The sequence below is a fragment of the Chiloscyllium plagiosum genome, unplaced genomic scaffold (assembly GCF_037043375.1).
Source record: "Chiloscyllium plagiosum isolate Xiang-an unplaced genomic scaffold, Cpla_swu_hap1 HiC_scaffold_9, whole genome shotgun sequence".
NCBI classification, from domain to species: domain Eukaryota; kingdom Metazoa; phylum Chordata; class Chondrichthyes; order Orectolobiformes; family Hemiscylliidae; genus Chiloscyllium; species Chiloscyllium plagiosum.
In genome coordinates this window covers 91437174-91453481 of record NW_028270147.1, presented here as the reverse complement: position 1 = coordinate 91453481, position 16308 = coordinate 91437174, and the positions used below count along the sequence as shown (strand labels likewise).

The 16308-nt window shown below is 40.2% G+C and overlaps 1 protein-coding gene and 1 long non-coding RNA gene across 5 annotated transcripts in view; one reads left to right on the top strand and one right to left on the bottom strand.

The window, feature by feature from the left end:
- Positions 1-16308, bottom strand: part of LOC122554641 (uncharacterized) — a 111973-nt gene that overhangs the window by 31720 nt on the left and 63945 nt on the right. The window lies entirely within an intron of this gene.
- LOC122554640 (olfactomedin-like protein 2B) overlaps positions 8602-16308 on the top strand; it is an 81965-nt gene continuing 74258 nt past the window's right edge. For 2 of the 4 annotated variants that reach the window (XM_043699980.2, XM_043699981.2), the window contains exons 1-2: positions 8602-9078; positions 9680-9943. In XM_043699980.2, the coding sequence (XP_043555915.2) occupies positions 8881-9078; positions 9680-9943 (462 nt within the window). In that variant the 5' untranslated portion in view covers positions 8602-8880. The remainder of the gene's footprint in view (positions 9079-9679; positions 9944-16308) is intronic. The other 2 variants (XM_043699978.2, XM_087990909.1) reach the window with 2 other exon arrangements.

Sequence of the window (16308 nt, the reverse complement as noted above, 5' to 3'; positions counted from 1 at the left end):
ATCTTAAGGAGTGAAGTATTAAAGCGTAAGAGAATGAGAGATGGGATGCACAAGTGTCAAGATCCTGGAGAAAGTACATGTTAAATATCATTTTATTTAGCAGCTGAAAAGTCCTTCTGTTTTGCCATTTGGTGTACCAGGACTGCAATATGCATCATCTACAAGATGCACGGCATCAAATCACCAAGGTTTTCAGAGCAGTACATCAAAGACCGTGACTTCCACCTCCTCATAGAACAGAGGTAGTGGGTACAGAACACTACCATCTCTTTCAGGTGCACACAATATGATTTGCAAATATATTGTTATTCTTTCAATGTCACTGGGTAAAAATTCTAGAACTCTCTTTCATAGATTGCAGCAGTTCTATAAGATCTACTGCAAACCTCTTATGGGCATCGGGCAATAATGCCAACCATGTCAACAAAAATGCCCACATTTAAAGAGTGATCAAGAAAATATCAATTAATAATTGCAAAATCCAGGTTGAATATTCTATCTGGATTAAACTGAACGCTACCAATAATCTCTCCATATTTTAGAGATAGTTAGACACTTGGGATCTCTCATTATATTGCACAGCTGCTTATAAACAACCTGTATCTGGGGACAAATATTTAGTATAGAATTCTCAAATATGTAACAGTACGAAGTTCTGTTCCAGTCACCTGATACTTGGAGAGTGATGGCTTCAATTCACTCTTCCAACTAAAGATGTGATTTGGCAATGAATTCTGCACTGACTATTGGCTCACAGATTGACCGTAATCTTATTTGAGCACTGTAACTGTAAGATGGGATGCTAAAGGGGAACCAGTAATAGATTATGTAGTACTTTATGTACATGTAACAGTTAAGATTATGAAGAAATCTGTTCTTTGGTTAAATCCTATCAACCCCTCCCAAAACATGATTTTCAGTGTTCTGCATCTCCATCGTCATACTGCTAGTCCATTGGGAAGCAAACAGCTGCTTTCTCTCTTAGCCCTGATCAGCATTCCACCTGCTCTCCTTAACACTAGTCCAGGAGAGATAAATCATATCATAACATATATCACACAAATAGAGGCACATTATAAAGGGGACAAACCACTGAGCATGTAACCCGCAATCCATATCAATTCAATTCAGCGCTGTTGTCACTTTTAAACAAAAAATATTTTATTTGATGCTGACAAAATCCTTTCATTGATTTGACCCAAAGTTTGTTGAATATTGGTAGATGTGCTAAACGTGTTTTTGTTTCATGGAGCACACTTGGTCTATTTGATCGTCTGGACTGAATTTATTGCTGAAGGGAGTTGAGGAGGAACTTTCAGAATTTTTTTTGCTTTATTGGCTTTGGATTCTTTCTTTCTGAGGGTTCAGGTTGATCAGATGATCCTGTGATGGGGGTAGTAATAGGTAGTTGGGATTCAGAGGAGAGGGGTTGGGTACCAGTAGCATAGTGGTGGGTGGGGGGTAGGACTAGGGGCCTATTGATGAGTGCATGGAAGAGGCAGTTGGAAACCTCATGGTAGGAATGGCCACCTGAAGAAAAGGATGTTCGTGTATTGCCTGTGTGGAGGGGACTAGCTCCAATAAATAGGTTTGAAGGCCATTACCTCCTGTATCCACCAAGTCCTCAAACTGATAAAACTGCTAGGTTTACAAATATTCAGGGGTTAAAGTCTGAAAGCTGAACTACAATGAAACTTTCAGTCTTATTATCATAATTAGTGTTCCAACCCGCGTCCTTGGAGTAGTTTCTTCGTAATGCACCATCCAGCATCAGCTTAATCGAAGTGCCGAATTGTAACTTTTTTTGCTGTTTTCCTGCTGACTGGAGATTCTTGTAACAATATCTAAACATTTCCTGTTGTCACCAAAATTTATAGAAAAAATCATGGCAACACTTCTCTCAGCAAGGATGATCACTTTGTTAGGAAGCTGGGAGACTGTCCAAAGTTTTTAAATGACAAATTCTTGCATTTTGATACATACTTTGAAATTATGGAAGTTACATTTAGAGAAAAAAAACCAGAAATGTAACATTCAAAAACATATTTCAGAAAGTGTGTCAATTATTTAGTTGAATTGTACTAATAACTCTTCTATGTCCATATGTCAGTTTGGGTAGCAAGGGCCTGTAATCAATTCAGGTTTGGTTGGCATGGCAACCCAATCTGATCTTGTCTTTACCCAATATCCAAACATGGTTTGAGATTCTGGATTTACTTTGTCTTTTCAATTTTTGTTGTATTCTGTATTATTGCCCAAGTGTCTTCTCAATAAAATAAAATTACAGTCCAAATAGACAAGAAAATGGTCATGTCACACTGTATGGCAGCCAGCAATAGGAACCTGTTATATTTCCACTCCCAGCTTTGGTGTGCTGAGGTAAATTACAGTGCTTCAACTGCTGCACTGTGCAACATGAACTACCTGAATATAGGATTGTAAATGCGGATATTTGTCCTTATATTGTCATTAATATTTTATGGATTTATTGTGATTTTCTGATGCACTTTATGGTTAAAGTATACAATGATCGAACTTTTATACATTTTTAAACATTTTAAAATCATTTATTGTCTGTGTGAGTTCACGTGTAATGCTATAACATTATAAATAGAAGCCCCACGTATGAACTGCATTGGATATAAACAATGACATTCACACGAGGATAAAGTATGTATCAAATCAACTGAACTTGTAAAGAATTTACCCAGGGTGGAAACAGTTAATATTTCTGAAATATATCCTTTAACCAAACTGTTGGGGTTCATTTAGTCAATGGTGTAAGTTGTTGGAATTTTGAGTTGACAAGTCCCAAGGTCCTGTGGATTTCATCCGACAACATAAAAAGAAGCAGCTAGTGAAATATTTGTTGCATTGGTTTAAATTTTCCAAGACTCATTAGATTCAGGGACAGTTCCTTTAGATTGGAAAATAGCTAATGTAACTCCTTTGTTCAAAAAGGGAAGGAGGTAGAAAGCAACTACATGCCAGCTAGCATAACATCTGTGACGATGCTGTGGCTTTATGAGATGCGTTTTGTCCTGGTTTCTTTTAGAAAGAGATTAGGTGACAAGCAGTCTGTGAGAAGATAAACAACGTATGAAGCGTTGGGTGTTTTATTTTGAGAAGTTAAAATAATAGAAGCAGCCTGAATGGGTGTAGTCAAGCTCCCACCCACAGAACCAAGGATTTTATGTTTAGCTTTTAGCAGAAGTTGCTGGGATCTCAGCAGGTTGGAAAGCAGTGGATCTATCTCAGCTGCTACACTCTTTCTCTGAGCAACTGCAGTTTTTTTGTCTCTTTCTATTTGAGTGACATTGTAAGTCAATAATCATTTCTGATTTATGTCTTCTTTTGAATTTAAATATTCACCTCTGCTTCTTAATTAAATAAAACATCTGTGAGTGAGCAAATTGTTCCAGAGGAACAACTCTAGAACTGCCCACTATGATGATCCACAAATAAGTGTGCATCTGGACTTTTACTTTCACACTGTGGTAAAGAATCTGGGCCCTACAGAAGTAAAGTTGAGCAACTAGCACGTTTGACTAGAAACTTGATCATCATCTGGTATTAAATACTTCTATTCTGCAATGGGACACAAAAAGGGTCCTGCACCTTCATATTGATCTATGCCAGATTCCAACCAGCTTCTCTACCTATTAGAATTTAACCCTCTACTGATTTTCTACTTAATTCAGAGGGATGCTAGTACATCTACAGTGCTGTTAGAAAGGAAGTGTTAAGAATCTAATTCAATTTTGGTGAAGGACTGATGAAATTTCCAGAGGAGGGTAGTGTGAAACTTGGAGGAGAACTTGCAGATTGTGGCACCAATGCATTTATTCTTTTAGGTGCTAAAGGTTTTGTGCTTGGAAGGTGCTATTGAAGAAAATTTGGGGTACATTGCTGCTGTGCATCTTCTAGATGTGTTGACAGTACACACTGCTACTACAACCATGTGCTAGTCATGGAGGACATGACTTCTTAAGATGCTAGTTGGGGAGCCAACAAAGTCATAGAGATATACAGTATGGAGACAGACCCTTAGGTCCATGCCAATCAGATATCCTAAATAACATTAATCCCTTTTGGTCCATATCCATTTAAACTCTTTCTATTCATATACCATCCAGATGTCTTTTAAATGTTGTAATATTACCAGTCTCCACCATTTCCTTTGCAGCTCTTTCGATACATGCACCACCGTCTGTGTGAAAAGGTTGCCCCTTAGATCCCTTTAAAATCTTTCCCCCCTCACCTGAAACATATGTCTAGTTTTTGACTCCCCCACCCTGGGAAAAGACCTTGTCTATTCATGCACCTTGTGATTTTATAAACCTTTATAAGGTCACCCCTCACTCTCTGACGTTCCAGGGAAAACAGCCCCAGCCTATTCAGCCTCTCCCTATGGCTCAAACCCTCCAACCCTGACAACATCCTTGTAAATCTTTTCTGAATCTTTTCAAGTTTCACAACATCTTTCCTATAACAGAGTTCTTCCAGGCAAGTGGGGAGTATTCCAATGGCCTGAAGCAGGGACCCAGTGACCAGCATTGCCGGAGTAGGAGTGGGAGCAGAAGTGTGGGCAGTGGTCCAGTGCGGAGTGTGGCGACAACTAGCAGTCAGACCATAATGGCGGCCTCTGGGCTGGTCTGCTGTGGAGGCCCCTCAGAGATGTTTGTCTTTTTAAGCTTGCTTCTTATTTTTTGTGACCTATGGGTATACAGTGTATAGCTGTTCTGTAACTTTTTTTATTCATTTCTCTATTCTGTAATAAAGGATTGTACCTAGGTACTCTGTACCGAAGGTGGTGCCATGTATTGGTGACATTGTTACACTGTAACTAATCTTGTAACTGAAGAAGCTGTACCTAGATACCTTTATACCTAAGATGATGCTGTAAATGGCGACTTACCAACATTTCACTGAACTCTCTGGAATACATGTGACAACAAAGCTAATTCAATTCAATGCGATAGATTCGTGACTTGTGACTTGTGGACAGGGGAGTAAGGAGATGAGTTACTTACTGCAAGATTCCCAGCCTCTGATCTACTTATATACCTAGACTCACAATATTTATGTTACTGGTCTAGGGAGCTTTCTAGTTTCCAGCAAAGAGGATGATGTTATATGTCAAGGACAGGTGTTCAGATTCTCTTTTGTTGAAAATGGTCATTGTCTGGCACTTCTGTGGCACAAATGTTGCTTGTCATTTATCACCCCAAGTCTGGTTGTTTTACATGCAGACATAAACTGCTTCATGATCTGAAGAGTCATAAGTGGAATGAAACTATATATAATCGTCAGCAAACATCCCCAGATTTGTTAGAAGGAAGGCCGCTAATTAAGCAAATTAATTAAGTTGGGCCTAAGATTCTATCCTGAGGAACTCCTGAAGCAATATCTTTGGGCTGAGGTGATTGGCCTCCAATAACCACAATCTTCTTCTTTTGTGCAACTCCAATCACAATGGAGTTTTCCCTCTTTTTCCTGTTAATTCAATTTTACTTGGGCTCCTTAATGCTACACAGTAAAATGCTACCTTGAAGTTAAGGGTTTTCACTCTCAGTTCACCCTGTAATTCAGCTCCTTTTCCCATGTTTGGATCAAGGTTATAATGAAATCTGGAACTGATTGGTTCTCACAAAATCCACATTGAGTATCTGTGAATAGGTTATTGGACTTAGGTGAGACTTGATAACACTGTTGATGACACCCTTCGTCACTTGTCTGATAATCGTGTGTACACTAGTGGGGTGATAGTTGACCGGATCGAGTTTGTCCTGCTTTTTGTTTACAGCTTTGTCAAGTCACTGCCAGTATTGAAGCTGTACAGGACCAGCTTGTCTAGGTGTGTGACTGATTCTGGAGCACAAGTCTTCTACCATTGCTGGGATTAGTTAGGGCCCTCGGCTCCTTTGACTAACACTTGCAGTGAATCAGACTGTCATCTGTAATGCTGGGGACTTCAGGAAGAGATTGAGATGGATTGTCAACTTGACACTTCTAATTGAAGATGATTGCTAATCCTTCAGCCTTGCTTTTTGCACTGATGTGCTGAACTCCCCTATCATTGGTGATATCTGGGGAGTGTCTTCCTCCTGTTAATTGTTTAATTATCCACCAACATTTTCAACTGGATATGACAGGATTTCAGAGCTTTGATATGATTTGTCCTTTGTGGAATCTGTAGTAGACTGTTTCCTCTGTTTGGTGTACAATTGGACCTGAGGTGTGGTTTCACGAGGTTGACAACAATTGTTTAGCTTACCTGGTGCTAGTCCTAACTTGCGATTCTACATTCCTCATTGAACCAGCTTCAGTCCCTTGCTTTAAAGATGTTGACAATGTGTGAGATTGCCAAGTAATGAGATTAAAGATTATAGTACAATATAGTATATGGTGAAGGTCCATTGTGTCTCATGGAAGCCCAATTTTGAGCTGCTGGATCTGTTCTGAATCTATCCCACTTAGTGAAGTGGTTGTGCCACCTATAACCAAGTGTGTCCTTGGTGTATATTCAGGACATTGCCTCCACAAGAACTGTACGGAGCTCTCTGCTACCAATACTATCATAACCATATGCATCTGAGACAGGTAGATTGGCAAAAACAAATCGGACTTTACCTAGTATTGTTTATCTCACTGCCTGCCATGGGTTTACTGTGGCAAGTATTTCCTTTGGAGGGATATGGGCCGGGTGCTGGCAGGTGTGACTAGATTGGGTTGGGATATCTGGTCGGCATGGACGGGTTGGACCGAAGGGTCTGTTTCCATGCTGTACATCTCTATGACTATGATCTCATGCACTTCACGCCACATCACAAATACATTGTGCTTCCTTACTACCCTCAGTGCTCCCTTGGAAGAGTGTTCAATGTGTAGGTTCATGAGTTGAGGGAGGGCAGTATATGGTAGCCAGCAAGACATCTCCTTGTTGATGTATAACCTGATGTAATGGGAATTCATGGGGTCTAGAATTAATGTTAAAGCTATTTCCTCTGTAAACATATAACTATGGCTCCTGCTTGTGAAACAGGGCATATCCAGGAATAGTGATGGACTGTAGGTATGGGACTGTAGGTATGGTTTAGAGAACATGGCTATTTTGGCATGTTTCTTGACTAGACTGGGGCAACTCTTGTAATTTTGGCACAATGATAGTGAGGGGGACTTTGCAGGGTCAACTGTGTTGGATGTGCAATGGTTCTTTCCAGTAATCCAAGTTGATACCAAATATTCTGTATAATTTCACTTTTCTTCAGTGGTTTTGTGGTGGTAAATCTGAAACATTTTACTACTCAGAGCCAATCAGATTACTGTGTGACTGGAATCACAAATAGGCAAGACCAGCAGATTTTCTTCTCTCAAGAGTCCAAATGGATTTTTACAGCAATTTAGTAATCTAGGGTAACCATTACAGATACTAGTTTTTTAAAATCCAAATATTTTTAATACAATTTAAATTCCACTACTTATTGTCAGATTTGAGCCCATGTCTCCAGAATATTAATCCAGTCCTTTGGATTACAGGGCTAAACATAACATAACCATTTGCTTTGTCTGTAATGTCATGTCCGTCTTAATCTCTTGCCCAAGAAGATTGCACAAGCACTGTTAACTGACTGTTATTGATCTCCCTGTCTGCCAATTTAATATTACAATATGATGTAGAGAAATGATTGCAAATACAATTACCTGCAGGCAAACATAAATCCAACAGGAGGAAATCTTTAATCAAAAGGCATTTTCTTGTTTGTAGCACTTCTGAGTTGATAATTTGATAAAATACTAAAGCAAATACAGTGGCCCCTTTTCATGTTATTTATTAGCAGGCAATTATTCAATCTGTACCTGAATTCAAAATATCACTTTCACCTCAGGCACTAAAAGTCTTGAATATTAACAAGGATAAGCCATGCAAATCATTTCTTCACCTTTTAATTAGATGATGGCTCAGCTCCATTTATTAATCTTAACTCCAAATTTCACAACACCCTCGCCCAAACAAAACTGACTGATCTTAGTGTTGAAAACTCCAATTATTTCAGCAGCAACAGGCCAAGGAGGGCAGAATTCCAGATTTTTTTACTGCTCAATGTGAAATGCTGTCTTCTGATTTCCCATCTGAATAGTTTAGCTCTATTTTTAAGATTATGTTCCCCCACACTTGATACCGTTATCAGAGGAAATATTTTCCCCATAATTATCCTATTGAATTCATTTTGCATTTCAAATACCAGAACGTAAAAACAATATAACTGAAAGCCTTTACACTGTATCACAAAATGCGGTTTGAAGAATGGAGAAATGTGTCTCAAATTATTTTTTTTCCTCATCTCACTTCACTGATTCTTTCCCAGATTTGGACCATGGTTAAGTTTCTTCTGATAAATAAGTTCCACATTTTCTTAAATTGTACCAATCCTTGGTTTCTTCATCTCTTCCTTTTCTGCATTTTGTTCTTAAGGCTGTTAGAATTGGACCAGCCCCCTCCTTTCCCACCCCTTCATCTGTTCCTGCTGACTATTGGCAGTGAGACTCCTCTTGGCTTCCTCTCGTCCCATTCAGTCAATCAGCAGCGACAAACCCAGCTCTGCTGCACATTGGAAATTAATGCTCTCTCCACATCAGGGGTTCGCTATGAATGGCAACGCAGTATTATATGTGCAACTGGTATTTGTCAAAAACTATAAGTGAAGGAACTGGACCGTTCTCTGGAGTGTTTGCCTCAGCCTTGATCTTGCCGATTTTAGTGGGGCGGGGGGGGGGGGGGGAATTGGTATTTGTTTTCTGCAGCTCTTGGCAGCTGCCAGTAATCCTGCCCTCCGACCCGACCACACTCTTATTCAGTGAGTGCGGAAAGCTCCCTTCATGCGGATAACGAAGATGCTGTGGGGAGCAGTCTTCATCGTAGGCTTGGCTCTGTGCAGTGGGCTACCGGTCAACAGCGGACTCCGCAACATCACCGGCAAAAATGCTAAACTGATGCCAGTTGTTTGGGAAGAAGCGAAGAGTGACGCTGAAGCCAGGACAACTGAATCCCAGAAACAGGACAGCAACCTATCAGAGGTAAAATCACCCCTTTTACTAGTCAGAAAGGGGAAACAAACTGAAAACAACTGCAGCATATTTTTGGAATGGTAATTGCACCTTTGGGAAAATGGTTTTTCTTATAACTTAATGATGTGCCCGTCATATCGTTGTTTATTTCAGTCTAACAGACCTGTCGTTTATATGCAAAACCTTTTCAAATTCTTTAGCTTTCCTTTAGCACTGTTGCATCAGTATTATTTAATTCTAATTGGGAACATTCTTATCGATACTGGCTTGCATTTAGGAGGAAGTCCTGCTCCTCTTTTCCCTTAGATCCCTGAGACAAAGTCAAAGCTGCAAATGTGCATTTGCAAGTTTCTAAATGTTCTGGTTGTTGTGCAGCAACAGATTTAGGAAACTTCAGATTGCCGGATGCACAATTCTTTAAAATGAAACAAAGTTACAGTCAGAAGTAACAGAAGTGTAATCCTCCCACGTTTTTAATTGTGCATTCACTATTGACCGTATTCTGGGTATATCATGTAGTGACTGAATATTGCTGCTTTGCACTTAAGGTTTGCTATTTTCTTTTGCACACACACGCACGGGTTGTGACTTGCTCTTCGCTTGCCTCCAGTTGCTAGGGGACTATGACAAAGTGAAAGCCGTGTCTGAGGGCTCGGATTGCCGCTGTAAGTGTGTGCTTACACCCCTGGGCCGGGACGCTTGCCACCGGATTCAGGAAGGCACCGCCAGGCCGGACGACTCGTACACGGTGGAAACTATCAGCTCGGGACCACACTGTAAATGTACCTGCCTCGCCCCACCCTCGGCTCTCGACTCCTGCGCTGGCCAAATCAGATTGCAGAAATTCCAGGAAGCGGAAGGCAACAGTTTCAAGGTTGGTTGCAACTGAAGCTGAACATGTTGCATTGATAACTATCAGGCTGTGGAGCAAGTCTCTGAGGGTATGCTTTCATGGAAGCGTTTTTGGCAAACTGCGATAAAGGAAGGGGTGTGGTGCACCATCGTAGACAAGTGAATCAAAAGTGCTTTTGAAAATGCGCTCAAATAATCAGATTTGCTCATTGTTGTTGAACATATTCGTGGAGGTGTGATCAGTTCCCCTGACCCTGCTTTTTGTCACCCAACACACCATACACAAAAACCTCCTCACATTAGCAGTAAATCAGTCTTTTGAGGGCTCATTAACTCAAATAACATTAGCTCAATTTTATGTGAAAGCATTAAGCATCGACAATGTGCAGTGTAGAGTACAGTGATAATGACGAACTAGCCCTAACAGTGATTTGTTGTAATCTACAGTTATAGAATTAAAAATCACACAACACCAGGTTATAGTCCAACTGGTTTATTTGGAAAAGCACTAGCTTTTGAGGTGCTGCCTCTTCATCAGGTGGTTCTGGAACCTGACCATATGACACAGAATTTATAGCAAAAGGGTTACAGTGTCATGGAGTTGTAATAACATATCAAATAACTTTAGTTAAAAATCACACTAGACCAGGTTATAGTTCTTAAACAAATTTAGATTAAGTCTTTCATCTTTTAGAATGGAGTGGTTTAGGTTCTTTACTATGAATTATTATTACAGTTATCGCGTCATAGAGTATCACAGATGTACAGCATGGAAACAGACCCTTTGGTGCAACATGTCCCATTTGCCAGGACTTGGCTCATATCCCTCTAAACCCTTCCTATTCATATACCCATCCAGATGCCTTTAAATGTTGTAATTATACCAGCCTCCACCACTTCCTCTAGCAGCTTACTCCATACATGCACCACCCTCTGTATGAAAAAGTTGTCCCTTAGGTCCCTTTTAAACCTTTCCCTTCTCACCCTAAACCTGTGCCCTCTAGTTTTGGACTCCCCCACCCTGGGGAAAAATACCTTGTCTAATTATGCTATCTATTCCTCTCATGATTTTATAATGCTCCATTATGTCACCTCACTACATTTTCCATTGTACCAAAGCACAGTAGAATAATCTTGCAAATGACTCCCAAGTATTAGAACCATTCTGAACAGGCTTCATCAGATGGAGACTTAGCTCAAGTTATGGCCATATGCAGAAGAGTCGGTCATTATAGGACAAGTCGAGCTCCCTTATCCTGCTAGTGCTCTTAAACCACATAAATTTGGGTCCTATGACTTTGTTTGGTTGTGTTAATTGTAGAATTTGTTTTATATTGATTTCTGTATTTAAGAAAAATGTCCGACATGTCTTATTGGTTTGGCTGGTAAATCAAAAATCAAGTGTGCACCAGCCCTCCGAAGAGCATTCAGCCCAGATCCACCCCTCACGCCCTGTAACCTCTGCATTTACCATGACTAATCCAGCTAACCTGCAAAGCCCTGGACAAATCTGTAGCTTGGCCAATCTGCCTAAAGTGTATATCTTTGGACTGAGGGAAGAAATTGGAGCAGCCAGCAGGTGCTCACACAGACATGTGGAGAATGTGCAAACTCCACAAAAACAGACACACAAGGCTGAAGTCAAACCAAGGTCCCTGGTGCTGTGATGCAGTAGTGCTAAACGCTGTGCCCACCAGGTCACAGTAGGATTGATCCTCATTATGTCTTTCAATCAATACTGTACAGGTTCCTCCTTGAACACGCACATCACGTACAAATTCCAGCACATCCCATGGCTTAGCCCAATATTGATGCCAGACAGTGAGTCTATCAACAACACTACCAGCTGTGAGAAACAATAATATTTTCAGAAAAAATTCACCAAGATAGCACAATGATGCCACCAGTGATTAAGAAATGAAAAAAAAGTTGGCAATAGTGGACAATCCTGCCAATGGCCTAATTTGAGAGATGGGTTCAGTAAGTCTCTCTTACATCAATATTGAATCAGGAATATATGTCAAATAAAACACAAGATTTGGGTATATAGTCTAAATATGTTTCCAGCTTCTTCGTGGGGCACCTGGTCAAAGTACTCAAGAAAACAACGCTGCATGAAACCATAATATTCCCATACAATGGATTTAAGATCAGTTTCTCTGGAATCCTAACTCTGCTCATTAAAAAGATTGTGCAGCTTTAAACAAGATTATATCCTCACAGTAACATGCCCTGAAAAATGCAACAGTCATTGACACAATTATAGGTGATCTATGAAGGTTACCTCTGAAACCTTTGTTCTAACTTGTACAAGTTAGTATTGCAATTTGAACATTGTGCTGGATAAAAAGTAAATTTGCCTTGAATTTCAATGTGATGAGTCTGGTAAGGTTTGTAAGGTGAGTTGTCTGCCCTACAACTGTTACTGGAGCAATTATTTATATTTACTCTGAAAGGATTTTAAAAAATCAATTTCTGGAGGGAATAAAAGATGAAGTAACAGGTTGAATCGAAAATGCTTGCTCCCGATGAGGCAGTCTACATTCGAACTACATTTCCGAAATTGCTGTCTTGGGTATAACAGCAAACTGATTTTGTTTTATAGTACTCTTTCTGGAACTGGTGCAAGTTCAACAAGTTTAATGGCTTGGTTTTGCAAATGAAGCCGAAGGAATAGGAAAATTTTTTGTTTGTGCTGAGTGAGCTGATCTCCACAAGGCCAATGATAGTGAGTGCTGCAGTTGTCAGAGGACACCACATTCCCCTTGTGACGTATTTTTGGAGTGCACTGTGGTTTTCCCTACAGTCAAATTGGTCATTAACATGCAGTGACTGACCTCCTACAAGACATACTGACTTGGGTGAGTTACAGGATGATGTTTTTGTCTGTGAAAGTGCATTTCATTAAAAACTCTGTCTTCCGATGTGGAATACCTGGAGGAAAAAGACATTAAACACATTTGGAAAAAAAGCCAAACATAATTTGACAGCATCTCATAAAGGCGTAACAATTTCTAAGGAATCATGGAGGTTTGCAAAGCTCATGGTCTAATTGTACTTATGTCAACTCCAAAAGAAATCTTGAGTCCGGAAACAAGAACAAAGTTGAGCCAGATGCATTATTGGAATTGTTCAAGGGCTGGTTCATTCCTTGGGATTGTTACATTCCACTTGTACTGTGACAGCATCATCAGGGATTTTTTTTTCAATTGGAAACCATTCAAGTTGGAATTTGCACACTTCTTTGCAACTGGGAATATCCTTGTTGAGTTTGTGTCTGCAGTTGTCGGATGAAGGATGTCAATGATGGGCATACTGGGTGCTTTATTACTTTGGTAACCTACACTAACATAGACTTCAGAGCAGAAGTTGGCATTCATCTCTCAAGCCTGATATGCCACACAATAAGATCATGGCTGATCTGATTTTAATCTCCTCTGATTTGTGAACAGTGACCCCTGGTTCTAGATTTTCCTAAAAGAAAAAACACCTCCTCCACAGCTACCAGTCAAGACCTCCTTTGATCTTATATGCTTCAATCAAGGTGCTTCTTAATATTTTAAATTCCTGCAGATGCAAACCTAGGCTGTCCACAATTTTCTAACAAGACAACCTCTCATTCCAGTACGAGCCCCTATGTCTGATATCATGCAAGGAAAAATAATCCTTTCCACTGTGAATTAATTGACTCTTTTTATGAATACTGAGCAGTGCTCCAGTTGGAGTTCCAGCAATGCCCTCTATAACTGAAGCATAACTTCCCTACCTTTGTATTTAATTCCTTTGTCAACCAATGATAATATTTATTTGCTTTCAATTAGCTTTCCTGAATCTTTGTTGTACCTGCATACTTCTGCGATTCATGCACAGGGACTACTGTATCCCTCTGTATCTCCGATCTCTGCAATCTTTCACCATTTAGACAATACGCCTTTTTAAAAAAGAGCATGTGTCAAGACTGTGTTTGAACGATTCATAACATACTGCAACACCCCAGAACTCCGCAAAAAAGAAAAGGAACACCTATACAAAGTCTTTGTCAATAATGGATATCCTATTAGCTTCATCTTTTTGGTGCTTGGCCTACAAACGGCACCAAAAAGACACTGTGCCCCCCACCACTCTACCCTATATTAGAAATGTCTCAGAACTAACAATGAGACTTCTACATCCTCTGGGAATAATGACAGCACACAGATCCACAGCAACACTTCTCTAGTTACTATTCAGGACAAAAGACCCATATCCACAATATGCAGGACCAATGTGGTATATAAAATACTATGTAGCAACTGCAAGAAACATTACATAGGACATATGGGCAGGAAACTCACCACCAGAATATATGAATGTCAGCTTGGAACAAAACAACATGACCAGCCCTCCCTCATATCAATACACACTGACAACAAAGGACACCAATTCAACTGGGACAATGTCATGATACTGGGACAGGACAAACAAATAAAAGCTCAGGAGTTCCTGGAGGCCTGGTATTCATCCACTGGTTCCATAAACAAACACATTGAAATAGACCCCATCTACAGACCAGTACAGAACAAAACCACAAGAAGAACCACCCGCCACAACAGACAGAACCGTATAGATTCGGGGCAGATCACAACAACAGGGCGTCATCCGGAGGCTCCTGAAGATGCCACCAGGGAGGGAGACGAAACATTTGTAAGAAAATCAACCCAGCTCAGCGAACCAACCAACAATTTCAAAAAGTCTTCCTGCCAAAACGGATAGTTTCACATTTCCCCACATTATACTGGATTTGCTACATATTTGCCCACTCACAATCTATCTATATGTTTTCGTCATCTCTGTGCTCCCTTCACAATTTTCTTTCCTACCTCATCTTAAAAAACATAGAGGGCTTTGTTCAAGATTATGTGCTGTTGTACTATCTGACAGAAACTGATTTGCAGGAATTTTCAGAATGAGTTCAACCTACATGTCTCATTTCAACGCTTAATGAAGGAGTAACTAAAAATTAGACCTTGAACTTTATTCAGGTTGGTACCTCAGTCCAAGATAAATGAGAAGTTTACAGATGTCATCTTTCTCAAAATAGGAAAAAGCCAAGGAAATCAACTGGTGCTCACTAGCAATGGGTTGGAGTGAGTTAGGTTAATGTCATAGATTCTGAGACAAACGTTGAATCCAACTTAGACTGACTGAATTAATATCATGTTTCATTCTGTTTTGCCTAAGGAGCTTTCTAAGTCTGACATGAAAGTTAGTTTTGGGATGTTTTGACCTGGAGCCAGCTCATTGCAAAAACCAACTGCTTTTGTTCAAATATCTATTCAAAGAACCTGGAAATGTAGTGGTGAGACTAGTTAGAAATGGTACAATGATGCAGAAGAAGATGCCTTTGACATACAGTTCACAGTTTGCACATTCCTCTCCAAGTGGAAACGTACTCCTTGAGAACAGTTTATTGTTAAATTATAGCAACAGGAACATGGCTATGGTCGTGTTCTTGCCTCTGAGCCAGAAGAAGCAGCTTCAAGCCACACTGCAGTGCTTAAAGGTCAAGGAAGGTGCATTCACAACATTTCCAAACTTGCAAATGCTTCCAGTGTATGCCAACAGTAGGTGATAAGAGCGGGAGAGATTCCTGATCAGCTGTGTGATGAAAAAAAAGTCAGAGTCCCTACATCTCGTCGCTGCAGATACAACGTGCTTGTACAGTCTGTAGTGCCAAACAACTTGGATTCCTTGTGGGCCAGTTGGCTGGACAGGCTACTGTGGATCGTTCTGGTTCCAAGAGCACAAGGTTTACACCTGGACTGGCTGGGGTAATTTCAAGACCTGTCTCCTTGCCCTACCTGTGATGGATAATGTGGCACAGTGGGTGCCACACTGCCTTTGGGTAGAGATCTCAAGAATAAGAAGAATACAAATATGTCCTCGGAGGATGCCGTGTACAGCCCCATTGTCTGCAGTGTCAGAACATTCTAATGTGTGTTTTGAGCATGCAGTTTATTGGGAGCCAGTTAAGCCAGATTCAACTCCTAAAATCCTGTGCAGGATGCTTAATGAAGAAATTACTGGCAAGAAAGGTTGGACTAGAATGCTGAAAAGAAAAGTTCTGTGTACAATATAGTTTGAGCAGCCACTTGAAATGAAATTATGATTCACTATCTGTTAAAGCCAAGAGCAACATTTTCACTAGAACACAAAGAGGAAACTATAGCTATCATTTATCTGCCAGTAACAGCTGAAGAATTCAACCATTAAATGCGTTGGTTCCAGATGGAGTTCAGGACAGGAAGAAACTGCACTTATAAAGCAACTTAACATACTGCTCGGAAACAGCCCAAAGTAGCTCCACATACAATGTGGAAGCAAATTAGACACATTTTTTGATATGTT